Genomic DNA, 26,048 nt, shown 5'->3' with positions numbered 1-26,048 from the left:
TTCATTTAGCTAGATGTTATGGAGCTTTTTGTGGACAAACAAGGGCAATAATTTCAGTGCTTAAAAATATTTAACAGGTGAATATTGGGTCAAGGCAAAAATATATTTAAACCACGTCCTCGGTTTGCCTTTGTTTGGACAGTAATCACTGCCTCTCTCCAACTTGTGGTTCACTGACAAATTTTGTGTAAGTGATTGAGGTGTGCTGAATAAAGCTTACCTGAGTGAAGCATAACTAAATGTGTATGAAAATATTTTTGTGTATAATGGAGTCTGTCCTAAGTACTCTATCTATCTATCTATCTATCTATCTATTTATTTAATCAAGCAGACAGGATGTAATCCGTTATTACAAGCCTGTACTTTTCCGTTACTCGTTCAACAACGGCTTAAACCAGCGTAACGCTGCCTTTAAATAACGTTAAATAAACCCATAGTAAACTACATAATGTTCGATCTAAGGTCATTATTTAAAACAAGAAACAGATGTAGTTAGATTAAACATGGACCACGTTTTGTGTTAACAAAATGAACAACTTAACCAAGCGATTGTTAGTTTAATCGTAAAAATTAACGAAAACTGAAATTCGAAAAAAATTTGAATCGAAAAAAGTCGGACCGTTAACTGACGTTAGAGTACTGAAGGTTACCATGACAACTCATTTCATTACTCGTAAGCAGTTAGCAGTGACTTTCTAACCTACTTTAGAGCGGAAAAGTAAAAGTGGCGTCTCGGCCATCTCCGCGTCCTGCCCAGCGGCGCCAGTCAGCTTGAGCAGGTCGGACAGTGAGGGAAGGACCAGCTGGATAAACAGGCGCGGACAGTTACCGGCGGACTCGGGAGCCCCCTCGTCTTGTCATGGAGCACACCGGTTAACATACAAGCTAACTTTAGAGTCCGCATATGAAATCAGTCTGATGCTCATAATCTTACGGTCGTCACGGCAACTAGTGTCAGTTTATTGTCGCTTTCCCAACGACAATTAAGTCTTGTATGTAAAACTTGTTTCACCAAGGTTTGTTTGGAATATTTCTCAGTGCTGTGGTGTATCTCCGCTTGGTCCACTTATTTATTTATTTTCATTCTGTTACTATCCGGACGGACATGAACGCACTTCTTGACCGCTATCACAACTACATCTTACCGTTAGTGCGAGGGGAGGACCACATCTGTGCCTGCACCTGCGGAAGGTAAAATACAATCCAGCTGTAAGTTGTTAAATTAGATCATATATTATATTGCGTTTGTTGTATTCCCAATCTTGCGCTGATAACTGCTGATAAGTGGCAGGCTAGGGCATTTCAGTAAGCTTGAAGCCACTCAGCGTTTATTGCGACTTCTCACCATGAACCCTGGGTGTTTATCTCTCGGCTCTCAGCTCAGAATATCTTTTTTTCAGTGAGATACTCACTCTCTGTGTATCAAAGAGATGTCCAGGGTGTGTGCTGCTGATGCAGAGGGATGGAGCGCTTATCCCCGCAGCCGTCCCCTCTGGTTTGTGGCTTCAGGTGGTGTGTGGTGGTGTGTGCAACCTATGATCGGTTGCACACACAAGTCATACAGGCCAGCTGTTGGTGATGTCTCTGTCCTGCTGTTAAAGACAATGTAAGTGCAACCGCATTGAACTTTCATCGTGTCAATATGGTGGAAACCTTTATTTAGAGATGCACAAACATATCAGCACTGATATTAGCCACTGTCAACAACAACAGAAAAAATCTTTTGAGTATTTTTTGTATAGCTAATATTTGTAAGACTGGATTTTTTGTGATCATTCTTAAGGGGGAAGATCACCATACAAGCGTTAAATTACAGACAGAATGAACATGGTTTTAGAAATGCAGTATTTCAAAGTTTAATTTTTTATATATTTCAGGTAGCAGGGTGTCACTCAGTGCTTTATAGCTGCAGTGAGCACCTCACCTGAAGCTCCACTAACATCACAGAGAAAAAGAAAAATCCTTGGGGGAAGATGGGAAAGATGCACTGCTCTTGGGCCTCTACATCAGCTGGTTGTTGCAGTGGCTGGATGCCACTTGGTGCTCGGGGCTCAAAAACTGGAGGGCAAACCGACTGAACGTTGAGTAAGAGGCCAGCTGAAACTGAATTTATATTTGGTGAAAGCTTAGAGGTTCCTGAAGAAAGGGCATCTGCGGTCAGTATACATTATATGATAAGATTACTTATTTAAGTAATGCATTTTTGTAAGTCAAAGTCTTTGTGTTAATGTCACAGCAAATTCATACTTATATGTACGAAAAAGATGTATAGAAACCATTAGACAGAGGGGAACATCTAATCCTAACTTTACCAAAATAATATTACATAAACTTAACCTCCAAAATTTAAGAAAAGAAGAGGAAAATTAATTGTTCGTAAATGCACCAAAACTAAAACCATTCTGGGAAACCTGTTGAACATTTCAGGTATTACAAACTATTCTGTCAACAGAGAAACAGTGGAGAGAAAACTGATGGACAGGGTGAAAACAAATGGCTTCTTAAGTGCCTTCTTTTTGCTCCCTTTCATCTGTTCTTGTAGTAATTGCTCTGAGTAATTAAATGAACCAAAGCAAAGGTCTCCAGCCACACACAAACCAGGGATGTTATGATTTTATAGTCAGCATCCAAAACCACCAGGCACATTCGCCACTCTTACTAATATTTGATACAGAAACAGTTAGGGGGTTCCTGTCTGAGGGCCTGAGGCTGCACACCCACTTACTATACAAGGAATAATAAGATCAGAAAGATGGTGTCAGCCTGTGAAGAGAGCCTTCAATTTTTGAAAGAGGTGATCTTGTTGCAGTGTTCTCACTTTTTTTTTTTTTAATCATGAGTTAAATAATTCCTTATCATCATTAAAAAAAAAAAAACTTTTACTTTCCTAATCGGAATGACAGGATTGGTTTTTTTTTATTTTTATTTGAAGACATACATACATGGAGGCATCCTATAATGTCTGATAGGGAGTTTTATCATGTGGTCTATTCCAAATCAAGGAGTTACATGCCTTTGACTTTGCTTTGTAGAAGCAGCTTGCTTAATCCCTCAGCCCTTACTGCAAAAAACTGAAATCCCAAGTGGATTCCTATAGGACAGGATCACCACCTTCTTCAATCTTGACCCCTCCCCTCTGCTTGCACCTTAGCTGTTATGTACTGTGTTATTCTACCCTTCCGTCCTTTCAAAACCATATATAATGCTTGACAATGATAGGACTGATCTCTCTAAATACTACGTCAGCATTTCATAAGGCACTGGTAGGGATAGACCAATAGATACAATGCCAGTGACTGTTGATTGGAAAATGTAGCTTTCCGAGAGAAACTTTGACTTTAAACTCTACTAACAAGCTACACTGTCATTTGTGTATTGTCATATAACAACTGTACCCCAAGCTGTTTACAAGAACCATCAGAATTTTTAGTGTATAAAAACACAGACCCATTTAATCATTTCAACAGAGACACTCCACTGTGCACAACATTTATATACTGTCATTACAGACAGAGTCTGGTTTCCATGTACAGTACACTTTTACAATGTATACATTATATATTAGAATGAAAGAGTCTCAGGTGTCGTTTCTGTGTTGAAAAGTTAACTGATTATCCCCCCAACCCTGTGAACTCATCTTCTGTCATAAAAGACAGTCCAACAGGCTTTTGGACATAAATTGACAGACTAGATAAAGGGGCAGGACATTAATCCTTCGAATACAGGCAGCCCCACTAAAGAATCTTTGATTCACACTGGAGTCCCATCCTTTTGAGGAGAGGATCCAGTCTTGTCTTCCTTTTCCACCTTGCCCTCACTGTCAGTTAAGGAAGTAGGCTGGGCTAAATTCTCCGCTGCTGTCGCAGCTTCTGCTTTGACAGCATCTTCACAGTCCTGTCCAGCTGGGATGGCGCTTTTACCCTCTGCTGATTGGTCGATTTCTGAGAGAGATGGTATACTTTCACCTTTGTGGTTTGTATTCATCTCAAGAATTGGAGTGATCACCTCCTGAGCCTGAGGTGTGTCACTGAGGGGCAGAGTGAAGCCCATTTTGCCTCCAGTGGCTGTCGCCGCAGCTGGGGGAGGCGTAAGGATCTTGGTCTGAGCCTCCTCCTCTCCATGCAGCCAGTCCATCTTCTGAAGGTGTTGCTTGACAGCGTCGTCAACCCGAGCATCAATCATAGCCTCTGTCAGAACACCGTCTTCAGAGGAATATGCTGCCGCCTACAAGAACATGAAGCACAATACATGGGGTTTGACACATTTAATAACTGAATGAAATTAAAGTCTTGCACCATTTTGAAGAATAGCATTGTGTGTTACAGCGATGGATCCCCAGTGACTTCAGGGAACATACCTGCCAGGCCACACCCAGCTTGGAGATCTCTCTTCCTGACATGCCCTCTGTCCTCTTCGCTATCTCAGAGCACTTTTTACCGTAGTCAAACTGTGCCAGCTTCATCCTCCTGCAGACACACAAACACAGCAGAAACAAAAAGATTACATAGTGCTATGAGTTTCACACTGTTTTACAGCTTACTTCAATGCCTCCTGGTCTGTGTGTGTCGCCCCACCAACCCACCAGCTCTTTGTAATTAATGCCTCAGCATGTCTGGCCAACCTCCACATGGCCAGCAGGCTATTTCTTGGCCTACACCTCAAAAGGCCCTGAATCTAATCTAACCCTCGTTCAGTCAAAGACTTTAAGTGACGGAATATTATACAACTCCTCAAAATTACTATAAATCCCTCTACATGTGAGAGTGTACACATGGTGGACTGAACCTAATTACTTGTTTCTGTATGCATCCCTAGTGTACAGTGGCTTGGGTTTGTGCCCTAATTTAACAGCTGTGTTGTAGTTACTGGGATTGTACTCACTGTCTCCCTCCAGTGGCGGGCTCCAGCACATATCTGTCAAAGTACAACCGCACCAGCCTCTCCCTCTCCTCGGGACCCGGCAGAGCAAAATTCACTATTTCATCTATACGGTCGTTTATGGCCCAGTCAAACTGCTCTGGTTGGTTACTAGCCAACACCAGCATGAACCTGCAGGGAAAACACAGAAATTAAGCAGTTTACAGATGTGCTGGGAAGAGTATGAAACAGTTAAGGTTTGGATCAAAGCACCACAGAATGTAAAAAAATGTTTACTTGTTGCTTTGTTCTCCAGTGCGATACAAGAATGCATTCAAAGTCGCTCTGAGGTCTTCACTGATCTTCTCCTACAAAATGTAAGAATGAAGAATGCACTTTATGTAGTTAAAGATAAATAAAGGCATATGTAATTATAAAAAGGATAAATAAGAAAAATATACTTTATGAAGAAACTTGCAAGGTTCCTGAGTAATGAAATACAAGCACACTTACAGTGGATCTCTTGCGAAGGAAGGCATCAGCTTCATCAACAAAAAGCAGCAGCCTGCAACAGGATAAAACCACATAATAACCTCATTTGATACTTTGTCTTCATTGGACCTTCTTTGTTTGTACATGATCATATTCTCCACTTAATATAGTAGCATACCCGCGTCGACTTGTGTTGGCCCAGTCAAAAACTTTATGCATGGCTGTCACACCATCACGGCCCATGGGTGCTACATCACCACCAGTCATAATTGCATAGTCCATCCCAGAATGCACTGCCAGCTTCTACTCAGCACAAAAAGAAATGCTTAAGTTAAAAAAAAAATTTAAAAAAAGCAATAATGTCAATGTACGTAACAGTTTGCATCATTCAGACCTCAAGTGTACCTTAGCAAACAGTGTTTTGCCTGTGCCTGGTGGGCCGTACATCAGGATGTTCCTGTAGAGGCCGTGATTCTGTCTCGTGTTTCTTGTCGCTATGGCGATGTCACGCACACGCTCTTCCAAGGAAGGCTTAAAAAAAAAAAAACCACAGGAAAATTAATTTATTTCAAGTGGTTACAAAATTTTTAAAAATGCAAATTTGTTTCATCCTTTGTAAAGACTTTGATATCCACTCACACTGAGCACAACTCCCTCTAGTGCATCCTGAGGTTTGCTCTTCAGCCGTTTAGTCGTCTGCATAGTTGAGGAGGGACAAGAAAATTATAATTAACATATTATAATCTGCAGTTAAAAAAAAAAAAAAAAAAAAAGGATCCATTGCTAATTAGCTACCTTAATGGGATGCTTGATTGCCTCTCCCACAGTGAATCGGGATGTCTCTCGCACCAGCGATGGCTTCCCAAGCCTCGCCTCAATGTAACGTCCTGCCACCGCTGTTGCGTTTCGAGCTGAATACACTCCCACAGCTAAAAGGGTCAGTCCTGCCACCTGGTGATGTGATAGAACAGTTAGGACTATATTCAGATATTGGTCACTGCAAGGATCAGGAAAACCTGTTTTTTGTTTGCCCATACTAACATTTTTATGGAAATTTATGGTTACTCGTCCATTAGATGTCCTCAGTGGCATAGTATCAGCAAATGCAAATACATCATAGAAAGATTGTTATGTCATTATTAAATGAAACAACCATTATGAGTGGTCAAGCTTCAGTCAGTGTGAACTAGACTCATCTGTAGTTCTGTAGTTGTATTAATTTGTTTGTATTTTTACACCAACCCTTATTTTGTAGACGAGATTGTATTTCAGAGAACTAATATGGTTGCCCAGTCTGTCATTCTATCAGTGGCAAATTCAGCCCTTATTATGTATTTCTAATACAATCTCTAACTTAACTAATTGTTGATGGAAAGAGACATCTCACCGTGGCTGTGACTTTGTCCCAGTCTGAAACAAAGGCCCTGAATCCTTCTCCAAAAACAGCACCTGCTGTCCTAAAAGCAAATCCACGTTAACTGTCAGTAGGCCTTTAGGGTGTTGACAGGATGCAACTGTTGAGTAACCAGTTACTAAAAAAATAAAACTGACCATTTCTGTGTTATATACTGGTGTGGTGGTGACTGCATTTGTTTGAAATACTTCTTTAACATCTTCAGTTTCAACTAGCTATATGATTCAGCATCATAAACACCATAGTGTGAAATCACAGATGAGGCAGTGTCTCTCACTTTATGGACTCCAGGACAGTCTGTCTGTGTTCTGCAGCCTTCAGACGGATTTGCTCGCGGATTATATCAGCATTCTCTCTCTCCACACGGGCTCGAGCTTTAGATTCGGCCTCAATGCGCAGAAGCTCATTCTTGTGCCTCAGCTCCATCTCGTGCTCTATCGTCGCTATAAAAACCATGACACAACAAGTACATAAAACACCGCTCAACAGCTTCACAAGCTTCCACGGGGCATCAGTGTAACAGTGGTGAAGTCCATACCTTTCCTCATGGCCTCCTGTTTTTGTACAGACTCCTCCTGTTTGCGGAGGTTTTCCTCATTCAGGGCTTGCTGTTGGAAAAAAAAAGAAAGAAAGGGAAACATTCATCAGTTTGGTGCTTCAGCTCATTTCAAAGCATTTTACACTAAATATGGAGGAGATCCCTCACCTGTTGCCTGAGTTGGTCCTCATAACGCTGTCTGGCCAGCTTATCTTGGTACTGAGCTCTCTGTGGTGGGAAAGAAAACAATTAACTGCAACCATAAAACTCTAATTGGTCTATTCCACTGCTACAATATACTTCTAATTGCTGTTTCATTCAAAACAATAAGAGAACAGAGACAGCATTTCTGTTCATACCGCTTGATGCTGCTTGGTCTCCTCATTCAGAGTTTTCCTCCTCTCCTCAGCCTGGATTCGTATCTGGTCGCCTTTGAGTTGCTCAACTGCTGCTTCGTACTCCTGTTACAGTGGCATGCAAAGGATGCCAAGACTCCATTAAACCCAAGCAACACACTAGAGATCACTTACATTCATTGTAAACCAATGGTCGACTGGGTCATGCCATGAAAGTCCTCAAAAAGATACAGAGGTAGACCCATCAGACTTATTATTATGTTATGCTGTACTTCAATCTGAAACATGGACACATTCTGAACACATGACTTCTATTTTTGCCAAATGACAAATCTTTAAGTCTGTATTTTGAAGCTACACATCCATAGAAATACGCAATTCAAAATGCCATGACAGCATTTTTACTTCCATCAAGACCAAAGTTAAACAGTCTAAATTATAGATATATTTATATCTCCACACTCAGTGTAGCGTCAAGACATCTTTCAACACTTATGCCTAACACAAAAACATAAACAAAAAAACTTTATTCCATCTGATGTAAACGGACAATAGCAAAACGAACTCTAATCCAGTGGCACTCTACCACTGCTCTGCAGCAGATCAAGAGGGAAGCAGGACTTTAGTATGGGTTTAGAAGTGGTGTACACTGTCTGCTGTACCTTCATTTTGCTCTGGTGCTCCATCTGGGTGGTCTGTTCCTGCATGCGAGCCATCTCCAGAGCCTCCTTGGCATGTCCTGGATAGAGGTGACAGGGAAAGACAGCAACACAGAGCTGAAGGCTATGGTTTACACACAGGGTCAGTGATCTGCAGGATGCAACCATGACTGATCGGACTCTCAATCCTGACAGGACTCCACTTATCTTTTCTCTTTTACCTTTCTGGTTTTCATTCCCTTTTAACTGTTCAGGAAAATGCTTAAAATGAAATGATAGACACATAACACTACAGAAGTAGCTGGTGAAAGCTTTGCTTGAATGTGGCACCATGGTGAGTTACAGTCAGTTTGCAAGGTGATGACCTTTGAACCCAGTCCACTAGTTTGATTAAAGGTGGGGGCAGCACAGTTACATAATATTAAATATATAAATCTATATTATCTAATAAATTAAATATATAAATGTATTTATGTATGTACAGGTGCTGTCGTAGATTATGAGGGTGGGCCTCGTTGCATCATTGAAGCGACCACCACCATGAACCAAAGAGAAGCTGGATGCTGGTGCATCACTTTCGGTGTGCAGTAACGGTAGAGTCTGGTTAAACCTGAACTCCGGTGACCCCCACTGTGCAAACAGGCCCTCCTAAACACTTACGGGACTTGTCGAGCTCCTTGGCCGCCTGAGCAGCACGCTCCAGCCCGGTGGGATCGAAGTTGCTCCATTTGTCCTTGGGTTTATCTCCGCCGCCGCTGGAGCCTCCGGCTGGCGGCGGCGGCGGCGGAGGCTGAACCGGGAGTCCAGGAGGCGCCTCGGGCTGCCCCTTGTTCAGGCCGAACAGCCACGACATTTTACCGAGAATAACTAAAGCACAGTTTGGCCGGTTCTGTGCGGAGAGAGAGAGGAGGGTGCTGCTGCAGGGCTGTCACTGCACTTCCTCCACACGCGTGTCACGCCGCGGTCTTCTGCGCAAGTGCATCAGAGAGTGCAGGTTCCGCTGAATAACGGCAACGCCGATTGGCTGGTACACAAGTACTTCTTCCTCTCATTGGCTGTCCAAGCGAACTGTGTTCACTAGAGGTCACTCATGTAGTCCCACCCAAAGTTGATACGGTAGCCGTAGAGGGTCAGAATATGTACAATTAACATGGAATGGACATGGTGTTCCTCTGGTTGCGTCAGGCTGACTCTGGTTTTGCAAGTCATAGCTCGTTGACATTGGTGTGATGTGTCCTCTAGACCTGAGTCTCGAACCAGGTGCAGTCATTGAGTTTGATCCGTGCGGGATCAACAGAAATAAATGCTGGACTGGAGGAATGTTTAGACTTCGAACCTGGGTGTATGTGTTTCTGAAATGCCACTGGTTAATGAATTTAAATTTTGTCTTTGTGTCTACTAGTATGCACTATCATGGACACACAAGAAGAACTTTTGCAGGGAGATAGCAGCCACAGCACCTGCAAATGACTAGTGGAGAATAAAATACCTATCAAAATCACAATTTGTTAAAATGGCTGTCTTTTAGTGAAGAGAATCAAGGCAGGACCAAAGAGTATATATCAAAATGTTTAATGAACTAAACATTATGAGGACAATCTTACCACAACAAAGGGCAAAATATATATTTACAAAGAGCAAAAAGTCATCACATGATAAAGCTTGAGGTCACTTTTCTTCCCAAACCCCCCCAAAACTCATAATCCAGTAGCATCAAATAATAATTTAACAAAAGGTTATATCTGATTTACACAGGGAGAGTGAAGGAAATTGATAATCACATCCTCTATGGTGATAGTGGAGGAAATCAGGGGAGCTGCTGAGGAGCATTTTTTATAGGAAACTCTGCAGCAGGAAATCTCTGGCACACGATAATAGATGTTGGACTTCAGTCAGTGAATGTAGCAGGAGCAGGTCTGTCTGTGGACAAACAGTTGCTATTCCGGCTGCAAGCTTGGATTATGATGATGCTCTTGTGATGACTTAAGAGTGCAGCGGTGACTACAGTATTACAGAGTTGCCCATTGTCAGTACTGTAACACAGACAACAATAAATATCACCGGCTTGGAAAAGTCCGAAATTTGTCAAATCTCTTTTCATACATGCACTGAGTTTGAACAGCAAAATTGCAGCATGGCTGAAGAGGAACATATTAAGTAAAGAAACTGGGCAGGGAGTTAGTGACACCAAAGACCAGTGTGGAGCTGGTGGAGACCTGTGTGGGACATGCAGATGAGCGACTTTGGTCAGGCAGTGCATAACAGAACTGTCAACTCTCTGGTCAACCAGTGAACTCCTCACCATGAACACCAAGCAACCCACACTAGACATGGTGATCAGACCCTGGTCTCAATGTGGGTCATTAAGCATGGTGCAACCCCTGGTATACTGATCAAGAGAGTATTAAAAAATAAACTAAATTAACCTTATATGATCATATGAAAAATACCTAGATGAAACAGCAACTGTAAAGCAAAGAGGTGAGTGTGTGTCTGGTTGACTGTTTCGGGATCATCTCAACAATCCAAGAGCGCTGCTCTTTGAACCACACCGCAACTGAAAATCCATAGCTGTAGAAAGTCCTTTACTGTAGTAAAACGATACGGGAGAAGACACCAGGAGGCTCTTTGCCATCACCCAGCGCTGCACGGAAGCCTTCTTGTTGCCGAGCCTGTGCCAGTTTAGCGAGTGAGAGGAATGACCGAGGTTCTGTGATGGCCAGATCACTGATAACACGTCGGTTCAGCTGAACGCTGCTCTGTACGGAGGAAGGGAGGAAATGTTTTAACATACAGAGAGCCTGAAACGTCAAAGCCAAGACATCCTGGAGAGAACTGGTACAATGCTGTAATATGTGACACAACCAACCTTTGTAAGGTTGTGCATAAGGGCAGGATACTTCATTCCATGCTCTCGTGATGCCGCTGCAATGCGTGTGATCCAGAGCTGGAGAAATGAGAGCACACCAAAAATAACATCATTTGGTTACCTGGTTCAAGCACAGATCAACAATTATGTGTTGTATATACAAGGTCGGTTTCTTGCAAGAACTCAACAAACTTCCCATACATGTTCACGTTTAATACACCCTTCTGCAAGTTGAAGACATTAATTAGTAGGAGCCAACAAGAGTGGGATTGGAAGGACAGCTGACTTTTCATTAAGTGACAACATAGTGCAAAAATCTTTAATCATCTTGTGACCCCTCAGATTTATTTTGGGGCCCCCTGGGGGATCCTGACTCTTGTGTTGGAAACCACTGGATTACAGGGTTGTCCATTTAACGAGTGTCCTACAGTTCAGGGTCTACTGGTAAACTAACGTCTTGACGCTTAATCAGAAGGCTGCTACTACTGCTGGATACGTTCTAATTTTATATTTGTACCCAGGATTCCTTGGAAAGCAGTATTAATAGTGACTGATGTAAGCTCGTGAAATACAGTAAACTGAATTGGTTTGGCTAGAGGAGAGCAGTGCACTGGTGCAAAACTTCTTCACAGTGACTCTGACAGTCTGCAGCCTTCACTGCTTTGTGTAATGTAGTTTGAAGGAACAAATATCCAACATTTACAAAGACCAAGAGACTTGATAAAATCTGGATTGCACAGTAGTTAGAAGCTATTCCTCTGATGTTCCAGACGAACTCTAAACAACAAATCCCTGACTTTGGCAAGTGCACCAGCCTTGTGTGTGTTGTCGAGGACATAGTGTTTGTGACTTACCGTTCTCATGTTGCGTTTCTTCAGCCTCCGGGCTTTGGTGGCGTAGACGAATGCCCTCCTGACCGCCCGCACAGCCAGGCTGTAGCAGCGGTTCTTTCTGCCTCTGAAGTGCTGGTGGAAGACACGACAGGATAATGACTACAGCAAAACCCCGGACGTTATGCTGTTAAAATTAGATCAGAGTGATGAAGCATCCTCCTGACTGGCCCATCTCTAAACAGCAAACTAAAGCAGAATGACTGAATGAATTCGTTTTTTGTTTTTGTTTTTTCTGAGACGACTACAACACAGATTACGGAATGATGATGTAAAACACAGCATTTAGTCAGTGTAGCAGAAGGTTGGTCCACTCTGCTCCGGGAAATAGTCCGAGCCATACCCGCGCATGCTTGAGAACTTCTTGAACTTTCCAGTATCTGTCGGGCCCACGGTTTCTGATCCAGCATGACAGCGTCAGGAATACCATGGCTGTTTGTCAGTCGACTTCACCGCAGTCTCCCTTTCAACATAAAGAAAACACTGATTTTAGTGACCTTAGCCCAGTTCCCCCTAGAAGGAGACTGAGTCCAGTTCCACACGGCGTGCTAACGACTACAGAGGCGTACTGGGTACGTTCGTTTTATAACCCAGGACATCTAGTGTCTGTGTTTCCTCTGCTCCGTCCAGGTTTTCTGACGGAAAAGTCGGTAAGGAATTATTGGCGATGGTAAAACAAATGAAGCGCTTCATTACCAGAGAGAACTGACTTTATGAGCAAAAATAATAATAATAATAAAAGAAAATACAGGAAAGAAAAAAGTCACAATCAAGTAAAACAAACCATTAAAAACCGCAATCCTCTTACGTGTGTGTGTGTGTGGGTGGGTGGTTGGTTGCGAGGCCGGGAGACACCAGTGAATTAAACACGCGCTCCCATGAGAGCAGTGACGCAGCCACGGTGGATGCTGGGATAGCAGTTGGTGGAGGTCAGAGAAGTTCCAAAATGTCGGCTGTTGGTCTTAAGTCCTTGAGCCGCTGTGGTCTTTTGGCATTCCGCTCCCCCGCAGGACTGGTGGTATGTTTGAAGTGATCAGAATAAGTAAATAGTTTACACTATCTGCTGTTGTCAGACAATGATACTGTCATGGAACTCTGTCGCCTTGCTTAGAGTAACACATTCCCATTTAACAGCGGAGGGCTCCGTCTATGCCCTGAAATCCGGGTTACGTAGTCAGCTGCTAACTAGCTACCCCTGACGGCCAGCTGCAGTTAGACTGACTCTGCAATGATTTCAGTTTTAATTTCTCGGTTATCGACTGGTGTGTTTAGCATCAACTATAAACGATAAAAATCCAGTTACTGAGACTTGTAAACATTGCTTTGCTAATTAAAGCCTGATAAAGCAGTCTGACATCCTCCTGTACGAAATTCAATCAAAACAAACAGCCAGACAAAGCGGATGAATTTATGACTTCACTCTGTGTAACAGTAGAGCCATGTTTAACAGTATGTCATATTCAGTATAAATAAATCAGCTACTTGCTGTTTTGATTTGGAAATTTTTTGTGCTTACATTAAAAGTTTGAACCACTTAATGTTGTTGCAGTGGTTTCTGGTTTAAAGTAGAGCTTCAACGATTAAGGGATTAGACTGGGAAAAAAAATAATCTGCAGCTATTTTGATAATCGATTAATCACTTCAATTATTTTTCAAGTAAAAATGCCAAACATTTGTCGGTCCCAGCTTCTCAAATGTGAGGATTTGATCATTTTTTTTCGTATTATATCATGTATCAACGAAATATATTTCTGTTGGTTGGACAAAATCAGCTTTTTGAATATGTCACTTCTGGCTCCCGGAAATTACAATGGCCCTATTTATTTATTTTTTTATTATTTTTTACTGCTTTTTGACAATTTATAGACTAAATGATTAACTGATTAATCAAGAAAAAATAATCAGCAGATTCATCAGTAATGAAAATAATCATCAGTTTTACAGCCCCAGTTTACAGTTACGCCATGTTTAAGTTATCAAAACCAGAAGATCCACTGATATCTATAAGTTGGAAGAGTAAAGTTACTCCAAGGAGCAGGAAAGTACAGTTGAAAGCTTGAAACAGCAGTTATGCCAATAGGTCTCTTTTCAGAGTAATAGGAGTATTAAATAAATAATAACCTGTCGTTGTCAATAAGACAATGGAGTGAAAGAGGGAAAAGATAGAGTAGTTTAAATTTCCATGTCATCATTCTCAATGTGAGAGCATCATGTAACAATGCAGACATTTTTCTTGTGTATAATGTAAATGGTAGAGTAGCAAAATCATCATGTTTCTTTTCCCCTTGTCCCCACTGTCAGGCGGTGCGGTACGCCCAAACAGCAGCAGCTCCAGCAGCACAGGCCAGAATAAAGAAGTTCCAGGTGTACAGATGGGACCCAGACACTCCAGGAGACAAACCCCGCATGCAGACCTACGAGATCGACCTTAACACGTAGGTGTTACAGCTCTTCCCTTTGCAGTGAGGAGGATGAGGAAGGCCAGTGTGTGCTGCACTGTGTCAGTTTAACTTTTAAAGTGTGCTGGCAGTTATTATCCTCCTAAACACATAAATTATAGTAATGCACAACAGTGTTCTGGTGATATCTGAAATTAATGGGTGAGGTGGAGGTGAATCTGTTATTTTCTATATCAAAACAAACCGGAGGGTATTTTTGCACTCACATTATGGATGCTTTATCGACCCCTGTCGGCCAGTCGGAAACGACTGTTTTCTGTGGGAAATTTTGCAAAAGTGTTTGCTGTTGTTACAGTGTAGGTGCAGTGAAAAGGATTTTGTCAGATTAAGCGTTAACAATCAAGTTGAATAACATCTTATCCTTTCCAATGAATAGTGCTGACTATAGCATTATTAACAGAGCTCCTATTTGTTCATGCTAATGATATCAACAGATTTGCTTAGGGCATTGAAAGCATCACCTGTAAACACAGGTCATGATTAATGAACTGAGAACCGCCTTCAGGTGGTTTAAAATCAGGTGGCTCTGACAGCCTGGCATATTTCCAGTCCTCTTCCTTCTCTAATCAGCTTGACGAAACTTCTAGCCCACATCTGTCAAAATGGCACTGCAGCCAGAAGTTAAAACTCAAAACTGCGCTTCAGCCATAGCACTTGCCATGATTTCCTTTATTCAAACACATTAGAGTTGTCCCCTTTTACACTTTTTGTTTTACACATGTTTTACTGACTCGCTGACTGGTTGTGTTCTTCTTCATCTAGCTGTGGCCCGATGGTTCTTGATGCCCTGATCAAGATCAAAAATGAGATGGACTCAACTCTTACCTTCCGCCGCTCCTGCAGAGAAGGTCAGTAACATGGCGGCTGGAGTACGCCACCAGAATAATGATGTGGCAGATAATGATTCTGTGTAATTAGTCACAGTAATTAGTTCGAAGATTAGAAGTAACCACAAAAACGCCCAAAATTACCCTGTTGTAATGGTGCAGCCTACATCTTGTCTTTTTTGTTTCTTTTTTTGTTGCTGCTGTTGTTGTTTGTTTTGTTTTTTGTTTTTTTATTTAAGGGAATATACCAAAGTTTTAGAAGTTTGCTCTGTAGATTAATTTTCTTTTTAAGTAATTATTTGTTCATGTCAACCACAGGTCATTCAACCATGATAGATAATGTCGACATTACTTTTCTGAATTAGTTTTCCAACAAAAAATATCTATTACTACTCTACGGTAATAAATTACTAAAGTACAGTATTGTGGTGTTTTGTCTTCAGATTGTCCTGGCTCCGAAATTATTCTGAAAATAATTTTAAAATCTTTTTATTTCAGGTATTTGTGGATCCTGTGCAATGAACATTAATGGAGGAAATACACTTGCTTGTCTCAACAAGATTGACACCAACATTAGCAAGCCAACTAAGATTTACCCCCTGCCACATATGTATGTGGTCAAGGACCTGGTACCTGTGAGTAAAAAATCCTCAATTAAGAGTCCACTGCACCATTAACAGCTGGAACAGCTCTGACCGGTAACAGATGTTACTCAAGTTGTTCCATTTGTGAATATAGCATTTTCTCTCCAGTCATGTAATGAAGTTAAGATTTAACAAAGTCATAACATTAAACCTGGAGAGTTTTAAATCAATTATCATTACTTGTCTGTATATTCGACAAATGCAAGTTTTTATGTGGCTGCTGAGGTTGAAAATAATAATTTCAGCTTCTTTTGATTGATAAACTCGTAGGTAGTATACCAAATTCAAACCAACTGGCCAAATGTGACATGTTTTTTGAATATCACAATGAGAACAGGTGAAGACTTCCCGCAACTTTTCACTACTTCTTTGTTTTTATATATTGCTGGCCAAGTTAAGTTGCTCAGACACATGGATAAATTGCTTTATTCATTTCAGTTTTTTTAATCAAGTTTTACTCTGACATTTCTTTATTCTGGCTGGATCCTTGATTGCACAATTGTGTTTGCAGGACATGAGTAACTTCTACGCCCAGTACAAGTCTATCGAACCCTACCTGAAGAAGAAGGATGAGTCACAGGAGGGGAAAGAGCAGTACCTGCAGTCTGTAGAGGACCGACAGAAGCTGGTACACCACTGTTTTTATTTTGGTGAGGTTTTGACAGACAGGCTTTCCAGTGATCACAGTCACAGGGAAAAAAAATATCATTTCTTTCTTTTCTCCTGTGTAGGACGGGCTGTATGAATGTATCCTGTGCGCCTGCTGCAGTACGAGCTGCCCAAGTTACTGGTGGAACGGAGACAAATATCTCGGACCTGCTGTGCTGATGCAGGTGTGTGTGTTGTGTGCATGTTGTGTGCATGTGTGTGTGTGTCTGTGTGTGTGTAAGCACTTTAACATTTAGGATGGTTTATTGTATTCTGAGACAATTCAAAAATTGACCCTGAGTATGAATAATAATTGTATATCCTGTTGTCTCTCAGGCGTATCGTTGGATGATTGACTCAAGAGACGAGTTCACAGAGGAGCGTCTGTCCAAGTTGCAGGATCCATTCTCCCTCTACCGCTGCCACACTATCATGAACTGCACCAAGACCTGCCCCAAGGTAACCTGTCAGCGCTCATCTACATCCACATGCACACCACAGCTCCCGCTACAGGTACATCTCATCTAATTTGCCTTTATGCACTTTTCCCTCACTCACGTCTTTTGAGCGAGATGCAAGGAAAACGTGCCAGAAAGAAGGAATCATGGAGACAGGTTTTTGGTGAAACGAGGTGTCCTTCATTCTCAGGTGTTATGACAGGTATCCACACATGTATGAAAATAGGTGACCATTATTTAAGAATGTCTTATACTTTATAGAAATAATGAATTGGACTAAATGTTTTAGGGAAAATGGAAATTCTTTAAATGTATCTCGTCAAAATATAGTTTCTCTCTGATGCATGTGGAGTTTCAGCATCAAATGTGACTGAATCGAAAATGACACCGACAGACAGTTAAAAACCCTCCTGCTCTCCCTGAATATAACATTATCTGTCATCTTACTGATGATTGAGGGAAGTTGTTTTATGGTTTATTTGTTAATCAGACCTACAGTACAGCAAACAAAGATCCATTATTTAACTAGTGGGTGAATTGGAAACAAATAAAATATAAAAACTGGAAGTAACATTGTACCTGAGTAGACCTGCAATGAATAGTCGAGTAATTGGTTAGTTGATCTACAGAAAATTAATTGGCAACTCTTTAGATAATCAATTAATTGTTTAAGTAATTTCCCGGAAAAAATGGCAACAATTCGAGGGTTCCTGCATCTCATATGTGAATATTTTATGTATGTTTGTTTTGTTTTGTTTTTTTTGTTTTTTTTTGTCCTTTGTGATAGCAAATGTTGAGAAATTAAGAATCAATCAATCACAAAACTTGGCATTAGTTGCAGCCCTATACTTGAGCGTGTTCTGTTATTTTTCCTGGTATAAAACTACAGGTCAGAGTGGTCAGATTTCCAATAAAAGGGTGTGTCGGTCTGTGAAAGACTTCTGCCAAGGCTGGTCTCGTGAATCCTTGTGCAAACCTCCTCACATATCCCTCCTCACTCCTCCACAATACAGAAATAAACCTACTACACTCACAGTCACCATGAGCGACCTTTATGGTGACAGACCTGATAGATTTTCAGGTTTTGCGAAGAAAGGAAAGTTAAAATCAGGGAACTGGGATGCACCCTTTATCTTGTGTCCTTAATACACAGACTACATTTGCTGTTTGTGCTTTGCAGGTACAACATCCTGCCTTTCCATTCATCAAAAATCAAAATGATTCTTACTGATCTCTCCTAATCCATCTTCTTCTGCTCTCAGGGGCTGAACCCAGGAAAAGCGATAGCTGAGATCAAGAAGATGATGGCCACATACAAGGAGAAGAAGGCCACTGCTGTCTGAAACCTCAGTTGTCTTTTTGTACAACTTTTCCTTCCTTGATTTAAATTATATAATGATTAAAAATGCTTAATTAGGTCTAAAAGGCCAGGACACCAGGAGCTCCGCCACCACCACACCCTAAAGACCACAGAGGCAACTAATGGTAATGGATGTGTGTGTGTGTGTGTGTGTTTGTGGTTGGAGGGCTTGGTGTTACACAAACGCACATGTACAGTATGAATGCAGGAGAGAGATTGTGTGTTTGAGTCTTAACATTTACCACACAAGAGGTATTCATCTCAAACTCCACTGTGTGTAGTTTTGTGCACTTAGAAGACATAACACAGCATACTATTGAAGTAAAGACATGAGTAGGCATTTTCTTTAGCTTGCTGCTTTTCAGGTTAGCAGCGGGTTCACAGACATCCAGTGTATATATTCCCTCAGATCTTCCAACATACCGACAGCAGTCTTTGTTTTAATGGAAAATAAATAGTTGAAATCCTGCCCTTGTGTTCATTGGTTATTACTTGCTGACAACAATGTCACTCCTGCCATCCAGCTACTACACCCACAGTCATTAGCAGCCAGTGTCCACTAGATGCCATTATTGTGCAGAGCCCAAGCTGTAAATGACTTGGACCGTCGGCTACTTCATCATTGTGTTAATGGGTTCACTTGAAGCCTGTCACACAGACAGATATTTGGGTCGATGTGCCTGCAGGTGACACAGTGTCGCAGTGTTCGTGTACTACAAGTATTACATATGTGTCATACATGTGCTCTGACCTGAATTCAAAGAACTGCATGTAACAGCAAAGCTTAATTGGAAGTGGAAACATCTTTGTGATTGGAAAAAAGGTTCAAAGGTTTTATGAGCCTAATATCTACATTATCTACCTCTACCTCTGAGTTGGTTACAAAGTGTTTCTTTGCATAAGTAACAAAACTCTAAACCATAATACATCAATGGACGAGACAAAAGTTAAAGGATTGTGCTGCTGAGTTCGACATTGACAAGAAACTAAAGCTTGATTTGATCTTTAAAAAATAGAAGATAAAACGCATAATAGCCAAGAATGAAAACATACGCACAGTAAACGATCCATGAGATACACACAACGGGAGACGCTTGGTTGATGACAGCTAGTGGAGTTTGTGGAAGAGGAGGGCGGTGGTTATGTCACAGCCGAGGTCTCCGGGATTTGGCAGAGAACTGACCGTTTTCAATCTTAAAGGACGGCAGATGGTTTTCATGTCTGATCCCTATGTGTGGATTATTTACGTGAGTCCACCTGGTAACCTGGCAACAGTATATACGGCATTGATTCGGCGCCCAGCATTTCTCAATATTTGATCGGGTCATCACTATTTCTTCCACCGTTGACCTCTAACGTCACTGAGTGTGACGGCTAAGCCAGTCCTGGCCTAACCCTGATCTTGCTGGGACTGGGGATCGGGGGTTGGGGGGCTGGAGACCGGGACTGGACGGGGAGGAGACTGCGGATGCGGGGCGGTGCAATGTGGCGCTGCGAGGTCCTCCTGCGCTCAGTGGACGCATGAGAGCTGAGGGAAGTCGGAACGAGCTGAGTCCAAGTTAGGTAAGACACACTGCAAAAAGTCTCAGCATTTCCAGTTCTTGGTTTTACTGCACCTGCTTTAATGTTTTTATCCTCTGCATGTGTCTGCTCAGATAGATGGGAAGACTTAGCTTGTGCTGAGAGTTATGGAGGAAAAAAAAGAGGTCAGCAGATATGAGGGGACTGTGCACAGATTTAATGCAGCCCAGTCCCGGTTTCTGGGACATTAAAGCATCTCCGGGCCTTTAGCAGTCCGCTAAATGTAGCCCGAATAATTGTGGATAATAAGCGTGCACGTTAATGGCTGTGGCGAGCTGACATGTGGTCCTGTGTTTTCACTGGAGAGAAGAAGGAGGAGGGACTTTACAGCTCAGCCTGCAGCAATGGCACTACAATGGAGAAAGGCTGCCAAGAGAAAAAACTAAAAAAAAAAAAAAAAAAATCAGCTGCTTCCAGAGTCTGGGGGTCAGTGAGGGCACATGGAAAGATGATTTTACACTTTTTCATTTACTTATTTGTCATGGTTGCATGAAATCAAAAGGCGTAAAATAGATGACAGCAGTGGAACCTCCTGTTGGTGTCCTCAAAAACTCTTACTTGTGTGTGTGTCTGTGTGTGTGTGTGTGTGTGTGTGTGTGTGTGTGTGTGTGTGTGTGTGTGCGTGTGTGTGTGTGTGTGTGTGTGTGTGTGTATGTAGGTGGGGGGAGATGGGGTCTCTTGCTGGGAAGGGAAGGAGTCAATGAGGAGAGGGGGGCTAATCACTCCCAGATGTGTGCTGTGAAAACATATGGTTTCCGATAGCCACCGTGATGCACAAGAAGAATGTGTGTGTGTGTGTGAGAGAGAGAGTTATGCTGGTACACAAACACACACAGATTTATTGTTACACATGCAGAACTTGTGCAAACAATGCTTCTGTCACGTTTTGTGCTGAGTGAAAATCAGCATGCAGTCTCACAGAGAAAGCTGAAAGGTGTTGGATGTGTTGAAAGCACAAATTAACCGCTGCATGTTGTGTGTATGAAGCAGCCTACAGTGCTGCAGCGAAGGAGGAGCATTCATACTTTCCACAAAGTGGAAAACTAGTTTAGTCAGTGCTGCAGGAAACTAAGGAATTGGATTTTACTGTATGTAACATTCTCATAGTGTGACTTCCCGAATCACATTGACAACTTAAGAAAAAAGAATGAAGTGGTTTACTAGTTGGTGATGTCTTGATGTTGTCAGTGCTTTTTTGTCCACATGTCATTTTGACTCAACCCTTTTGCTTGGTGGAGTGAAGAAGAAAGAAAAGGGGGAAAGGGGAGGGGGGGGTGTTCGAGGAAATGACCAGTGAGGGCGACAGAAGGGAAATGAAGGATGTGGAGACAGACAGAGAGAGAGGGAGGGAGGGATGAAGAAAACTCAGAGAGTGGGGTGGGGTTGAGGGGTCCTCTGTTTCTTTTCCTGGAATGCAGCCTCGAGACTGTCTGCTGCAGCGAGGAAAAGTAGGAAAACGGAGAGATTGTTCTTAGGAAGACAAACGTGCCACATTCTTCCTGTCAGAGTTTTCTCCCCCTCTTCTTCTTGCCGTGGCTGTCTGGGGCCAGTGGAGGGGGTTTGGTGGCGTTGGAGGGGGGGTTGAAAGGTGATGGAGGGCAGGGGGAAAGAGAGGAGAAGAGAGTTCAGCAATAAGCAGTTTATTCCCCTCATGTTCTTGTTTTGATTATTCATCCTCTCCCCTGATCCCCCCCCAGTGTTGAAGTCAGTCTACCTCCCAAAGTGACCATGAGAGTCCTCCTACTACTCTGCATGCCAGGTAACTACACCACACTCCTCTATCAGCTGAAACAGTCATCTGAAGCCCCTGAAAACCTGGTTTCAAGTCTTACATATTTTGCTATAACATTAAATATACATTACTAAATGTGGAACTACGAAAAAAAGGGATAGTTTGATGATCTGGGAAATAATTTATCCGCCTCGTTGCCCAGAGTTAAGTGAGAAGATAAAATACTAACTCTCATGTCTGCACGATAAATAATACAGCCAGCAGCCAATTAGCTTAGCTTAGAATAAATACCAGCAACAGGAGGAAACAGCTAGTCTGGCTCCGTCCACAGGTAACAGAATCTGCCTTCCACAGAAATGCACAACAACCACCTTTTTCCAACTGCATCCCGGCCACTTCAAACCAGATCACCGCACCCAAAATCAAAAAGTACTTCAAAATCTCTCATGTGCGACAATTAAAAAGGTTCCAGCTTTGGCAGAAAATTGTTGGAGCCTGTCAGCCATAGTAAAGACATGGCTGAGAAAATTGGTTTTGAGTATTAAATAGTTCTAAAGCAGAGGTAAGAGTAGGCGTGTTGGAAATCAGTCGAAGCACAAAATGATCTCTTCTGAATGTTACTCTGAATAACAGTAAGATGTAAATTTGTGAAAGGGCCAATGTAATGTCCAGATGGTCTGTAAGTTTAAATACACAAATCAACCAAGTCCACACCTTTACTGTGCTCAGTTTAATACACTCAGAGGTTTTGCTGCAGACGCCCCCTGATGAAGGCAAGGCATCTGAAAACGTTGAATAAAGCATGGTGTCCTGCAGGGGAGCTGTTCCAGGACTTACCATTTTTATGGACTTTAAAGCAATAAAGGGACTTCGTGCCACTTTTACCAACTGCAGTAGTGTAATAGTAGTGTAACAGCTCCTTTTATTGCCTCAAAAGGAGCCGGGTACAATGTTCAAAACGTAAGAAATTGAAATTTTAAAACCACCAGTGAGAGGAGATCGCAGATATTAGAAAACACCTGAAAAAAGTACTAGTGCACGATAGCGCCACTAAGTTACAGTATTCAGAGTACTTGTCATTACTCACTTTCCACCCCTGCATTTCACTCATCACCTCATCTTTGTGATCACTTTATTTTTCTAAAATGTCGACAGTTCTGCTGCTCGCCCAGGCCCAGTACCAGGAACCGTTTCCTTTTCTGGGTGAGTTCATTAACAGAATATTGGCCTGGATTGTTCCAGCTCAGCATTGGTTTATATCAGAGCTCTCCACATCTGTTCCTGATCTCTGGTTGTCCTCTGATGTGTCACCTAGCCTCGAGGAGTAGTTCTCTCTCCTCCTCCTCCGACTGTTGTTTACCACCCGCATAGCAACCGTTGTCACAGTGTAAAGAGCACTCTGACCACTCTGCATGTCATTATTTGTAAACACCTCTCATATGAAGTCATGGATTACGTCCTCACAAGCTGCTCATTTTCCTCAGCTTTGGCATGCAAGTGGTTCACATCATATGGAGTGTGTGTGTGTGTTTGTATATTTGGGGGAGGTACAGACTGTAACTGGTTTCACAGTGTTGATCTCATGAAACCTTTTTTTCTCTCCTGCTTATTTTATGGCTTCACAGAGGACTACGGGCCAGATTATTTTCAAGGTAAAACATTTTCAGGTTCATAGAAATGCTCACTGATGTTCTTGAAATGTTACTTTCACATTTAAGCGTCACGGCACAAGACAAAAGGGATTCCTCTCCTTGTTTTTTAGGGGGGCAAGATCCTGAAAATCATGATTCTCTTCCTAGAACCTACCAGCAGCAGGTTCGACTCGAGCCTGTGGTCCGTCCAGAAAAATCAGGTATATCTGCTGAATTCTCCTCCTGTTAGAGTCACATGTTCCCCTTATGTCATGATATTTAAAATAGGTTTGTATGGTGCCAGTGACTCATTTTTAAATCTATTTTCCATGTGGACGTCAGGGTCCGATTTGGAGACGGAGCCCACAGAGCCAGGTCCTCTCGGTAAGAAAGCTGCAGAGATGAGGGCAGATAGTCAGATGTTTACTCTGAGTGGAGAAATGATTTTTCTGTGTGTTTGTGATTTTCAGACTGCAGAGAGGAGCAGTATCCCTGCACCAGGCTCTACTCCGTTCACAAGCCATGCAAGCAGTGCCTCAACAGCCTCTGCTTCTACAGGTGCGTAGGACTTTCGAATGAGTTTTAAATGAGCAGTTCACCCCAAAATGAACTCCCAGTCATTATCTCTTTTGCCCTTACGTCAGTCAAAACCCCTCTTAAGTTTGTAGGACAAACAAACACACTGTGAGTCACTGCGCATTGCTCCATTTCGGCCTCCACCCAAACTTTGTCAAAGTACTGTCACTGCTCCAAAAAGCACAAAGTATCTGTCAGATCTGTGCAAACAGCCTGTGCCACATAATCCAAGTGTGAGAGTGAAAACCCAGAGCACAAAAGTGCAGAATTTACCTAATTTTTTTCTGGTATAATTCCCTCATGGACAATGCATGGGTTCGGTCTTTTCTAGGGCAAATAACAGTGAGGTAAAAACAGAAGTAAATATACGACTTCTGGAGCCACAATGCATTTCAACGCGTCACAAACTTACATGTATAGTTTCAAGAAGACTCAGCTATTTCATAAAACATCTGCGCACTCTAGTTTTCTGCAAACGCAACTCAGACAGGAGTAAATAAGACTTTTGTCAGGGACTATTTACAGCTGCGGATTAATACACATTTGGTGCTCTAGCAGGTATTTACAGCAGCAGGCCAGTGTATGTGGTATCGACTCAAAACCCATTATGTCACCCAGTGCAACTGTGTGGTTCACTGATCCATTTTTAATGGTTTTTGGTCAACAATGGAGGTTTATTGCAAAGATGAAGGAGTTATTCGGTTCTGGCTACATGGATAATACTTGTTGGCAGGATCAACGTATTGTTGGTTTCAATCTTTTCATGGGATTTGTTGACATTAAGAAAATTATAGCATTGCACCAGACTCATATTTTAAGTAGAGTTTTGACTGAAATGGTGATGACTGTGTTTGCATTTTGGGGTGAACTATTCCTTTAACCCCACTGGCACTTCAGTGTTTCAGCCTCACTTGTGACCTCCACATGTGTTTTCATACAGTTTGCGACGGGTGTACGTCATCAACAAGGAGGTTTGCGTGAGGACCGTGTGTGCACATGAAGAGCTGCTCAGAGGTGGGTTCATTCTATAGTGTGTTCCCCTGTGTGTGTGTGTGTGTGTGTGTGTGTGTGTTTGTACATGGAGCCTTGTTATTCTAACTCTGACTCCTCTCTGTCTGTGTGCAGCCGACCTGTGTCGCGATCAGTTCTCTCGCTGTGGCGTGGCAGCACTGAGTGGACAGTGTGCATTACTAGGAGGAAGCTGTGGAAAGAGCTGCGGTGGCTGCTGATTGAGCACTGAGATCAGGGACACTACCTGCCCAGATACTGCCGCTTTTTCTACAACTTGTCCATATCCTCTTACTTTATCCTCCCCCTCCTCCTCCGTTTCTCCTCCTCACATCTCCTTCTGACTGTTCTGTAAAACTCATTACTCTTGTGCGAAAAGTACTTCTGCGTTTGAAAATTTTTACTCTATTTCTCTTTACCTTTATTTTTCAACATGTATGTCAGCCCAGTAGCTTGTGTGTGTATGGTTTAATATAATCCAAAGAACATTGATGATTGTATAAATCACTGGTGCTATAAAATCATCACACTGGTGCTATAAAAACTTAACTTTTAGAGATGCACATAAAACCGCAGAACATCTTTTATCTATTTTTTTTTTTTTTTTGGCATATTGTATCATATTAATCTCATGCTTTGTGTTTGTTGATATGTTACTGTACTTGTGTTGAGAAGCAGTCATTGTCATGATGATCAACTCATCAATGGTGGCCACTGTGCACTGACATCAGACAAAACTAATCAGTATCCAGCCGTCAGCAGTCTCGTCGTTGAAGATCATGAGATGTGTGAAGAAACAGGTGGTGAGTGACCTCAGTTTTTGTACTAATGCCACCTGGATCTGTGCTTAGCAACCAAGCAGCAAGCTTATATAAATACATTCCAGTGGCAACAAGTGCTCTGAAAAGCCATCTCCCAAACGGCCTCTATACTACTGCTTTGTAAAACTGTCACTATAAAGACTGAGAAAAAAAATAAACTTTTTTTTTTTTTTACTACAGCTGTTGTGATCGCGTCAAACATGATTCATTGCTGTAAAATAATCTGAG

General features: G+C 42.1%; 4 protein-coding genes across 5 annotated transcripts; 2 read left to right on the top strand and 2 right to left on the bottom strand.

The window, feature by feature from the left end:
* Nucleotides 1-3,475: 3,475 nt before the first annotated feature.
* On the bottom strand, nucleotides 3,476-9,330 carry atad3 (ATPase family AAA domain containing 3). Its single transcript, XM_040116231.1, has 16 exons — nucleotides 8,977-9,330; nucleotides 8,320-8,396; nucleotides 7,661-7,762; nucleotides 7,470-7,529; nucleotides 7,302-7,371; nucleotides 7,041-7,206; nucleotides 6,737-6,806; nucleotides 6,145-6,300; nucleotides 5,989-6,045; nucleotides 5,755-5,880; nucleotides 5,528-5,652; nucleotides 5,371-5,422; nucleotides 5,155-5,225; nucleotides 4,882-5,049; nucleotides 4,358-4,466; nucleotides 3,476-4,224 (listed from the first exon to the last, which is right to left on the bottom strand). Exons 1-16 carry the CDS (start codon nucleotides 9,167-9,169, stop codon nucleotides 3,751-3,753), a joined length of 2,076 nt encoding a protein of 691 aa, XP_039972165.1. The 5' UTR covers nucleotides 9,170-9,330; the 3' UTR covers nucleotides 3,476-3,750.
* A 542-nt stretch (nucleotides 9,331-9,872) lies between these two features.
* mrpl20 (mitochondrial ribosomal protein L20) lies at nucleotides 9,873-12,679 on the bottom strand. The gene is made up of 4 exons (XM_040158542.1): nucleotides 12,419-12,679; nucleotides 12,040-12,150; nucleotides 11,186-11,263; nucleotides 9,873-11,075 (listed from the first exon to the last, which is right to left on the bottom strand). Exons 1-4 carry the CDS (start codon nucleotides 12,503-12,505, stop codon nucleotides 10,902-10,904), a joined length of 450 nt encoding a protein of 149 aa, XP_040014476.1. The 5' UTR covers nucleotides 12,506-12,679; the 3' UTR covers nucleotides 9,873-10,901.
* A 282-nt stretch (nucleotides 12,680-12,961) lies between these two features.
* Nucleotides 12,962-18,938, top strand: sdhb (succinate dehydrogenase complex, subunit B, iron sulfur (Ip)). The gene is made up of 8 exons (XM_040158532.1): nucleotides 12,962-13,093; nucleotides 14,377-14,510; nucleotides 15,297-15,382; nucleotides 15,860-15,996; nucleotides 16,517-16,633; nucleotides 16,737-16,838; nucleotides 16,990-17,112; nucleotides 18,374-18,938. Exons 1-8 carry the CDS (start codon nucleotides 13,022-13,024, stop codon nucleotides 18,452-18,454), a joined length of 852 nt encoding a protein of 283 aa, XP_040014466.1. The 5' UTR covers nucleotides 12,962-13,021; the 3' UTR covers nucleotides 18,455-18,938.
* A 1,024-nt stretch (nucleotides 18,939-19,962) lies between these two features.
* mfap2 (microfibril associated protein 2) lies at nucleotides 19,963-25,999 on the top strand. 2 transcript variants are annotated; one of them, XM_040159739.1, is made up of 9 exons: nucleotides 19,963-20,034; nucleotides 21,750-21,811; nucleotides 22,940-22,987; nucleotides 23,410-23,436; nucleotides 23,547-23,636; nucleotides 23,758-23,799; nucleotides 23,886-23,973; nucleotides 24,932-25,005; nucleotides 25,117-25,999. In XM_040159739.1, the coding sequence occupies exons 2-9, from the start codon at nucleotides 21,781-21,783 to the stop codon at nucleotides 25,218-25,220; spliced, it is 504 nt and encodes a 167-aa protein (XP_040015673.1). In that variant the 5' UTR covers nucleotides 19,963-20,034; nucleotides 21,750-21,780; the 3' UTR covers nucleotides 25,221-25,999. The 2 variants fall into 2 exon arrangements, with proteins under 2 accessions (XP_040015673.1, XP_040015674.1); XM_040159740.1 differs by lacking the exon at nucleotides 22,940-22,987.
* Nucleotides 26,000-26,048: the final 49 nt, after the last annotated feature.

The sequence above is a fragment of the Xiphias gladius genome, chromosome 21 (assembly GCF_016859285.1).
Source record: "Xiphias gladius isolate SHS-SW01 ecotype Sanya breed wild chromosome 21, ASM1685928v1, whole genome shotgun sequence".
Taxonomy (NCBI): Eukaryota; Metazoa; Chordata; class Actinopteri; order Istiophoriformes; family Xiphiidae; genus Xiphias; species Xiphias gladius.
This window is presented reverse-complemented; position numbering and strand designations above follow the sequence as displayed.

Excerpts from the sequence above, each read along its gene's own strand:
- atad3 (XM_040116231.1), bottom strand. The coding sequence starts at position 9,169 with ATGTCGTGGCTGTTCGGCCTGAACAAGGGGCAGCCCGAGGCGCCTCCT. Across the intron at positions 6,301-6,736 it reads GGGACAAAGTCACAGCCACG|GTGGCAGGACTGACCCTTTT; the intron begins GTGAGATGTCTC and ends TCACATCACCAG. Across the intron at positions 5,653-5,754 it reads GCAAAACACTGTTTGCTAAG|AAGCTGGCAGTGCATTCTGG; the intron begins GTACACTTGAGG and ends TGTGCTGAGTAG.
- mrpl20 (XM_040158542.1), bottom strand. The coding sequence starts at position 12,505 with ATGGTATTCCTGACGCTGTCATGCTGGATCAGAAACCGTGGGCCCGAC. Across the intron at positions 12,151-12,418 it reads AAGTTCTCAAGCATGCGCGG|CACTTCAGAGGCAGAAAGAA; the intron begins GTATGGCTCGGA and ends GTCTTCCACCAG. Across the intron at positions 11,076-11,185 it reads TTATGCACAACCTTACAAAG|AGCAGCGTTCAGCTGAACCG; the intron begins GTTGGTTGTGTC and ends TCCTCCGTACAG.
- sdhb (XM_040158532.1), top strand. The coding sequence starts at position 13,022 with ATGTCGGCTGTTGGTCTTAAGTCCTTGAGCCGCTGTGGTCTTTTGGCA. Across the intron at positions 15,383-15,859 it reads CCGCCGCTCCTGCAGAGAAG|GTATTTGTGGATCCTGTGCA; the intron begins GTCAGTAACATG and ends TTTTTATTTCAG. Across the intron at positions 16,839-16,989 it reads GACCTGCTGTGCTGATGCAG|GCGTATCGTTGGATGATTGA; the intron begins GTGTGTGTGTTG and ends GTTGTCTCTCAG.
- mfap2 (XM_040159739.1), top strand. The coding sequence starts at position 21,781 with ATGAGAGTCCTCCTACTACTCTGCATGCCAG. Across the intron at positions 23,974-24,931 it reads AACAGCCTCTGCTTCTACAG|TTTGCGACGGGTGTACGTCA; the intron begins GTGCGTAGGACT and ends GTTTTCATACAG. Across the intron at positions 25,006-25,116 it reads ACATGAAGAGCTGCTCAGAG|CCGACCTGTGTCGCGATCAG; the intron begins GTGGGTTCATTC and ends GTCTGTGTGCAG.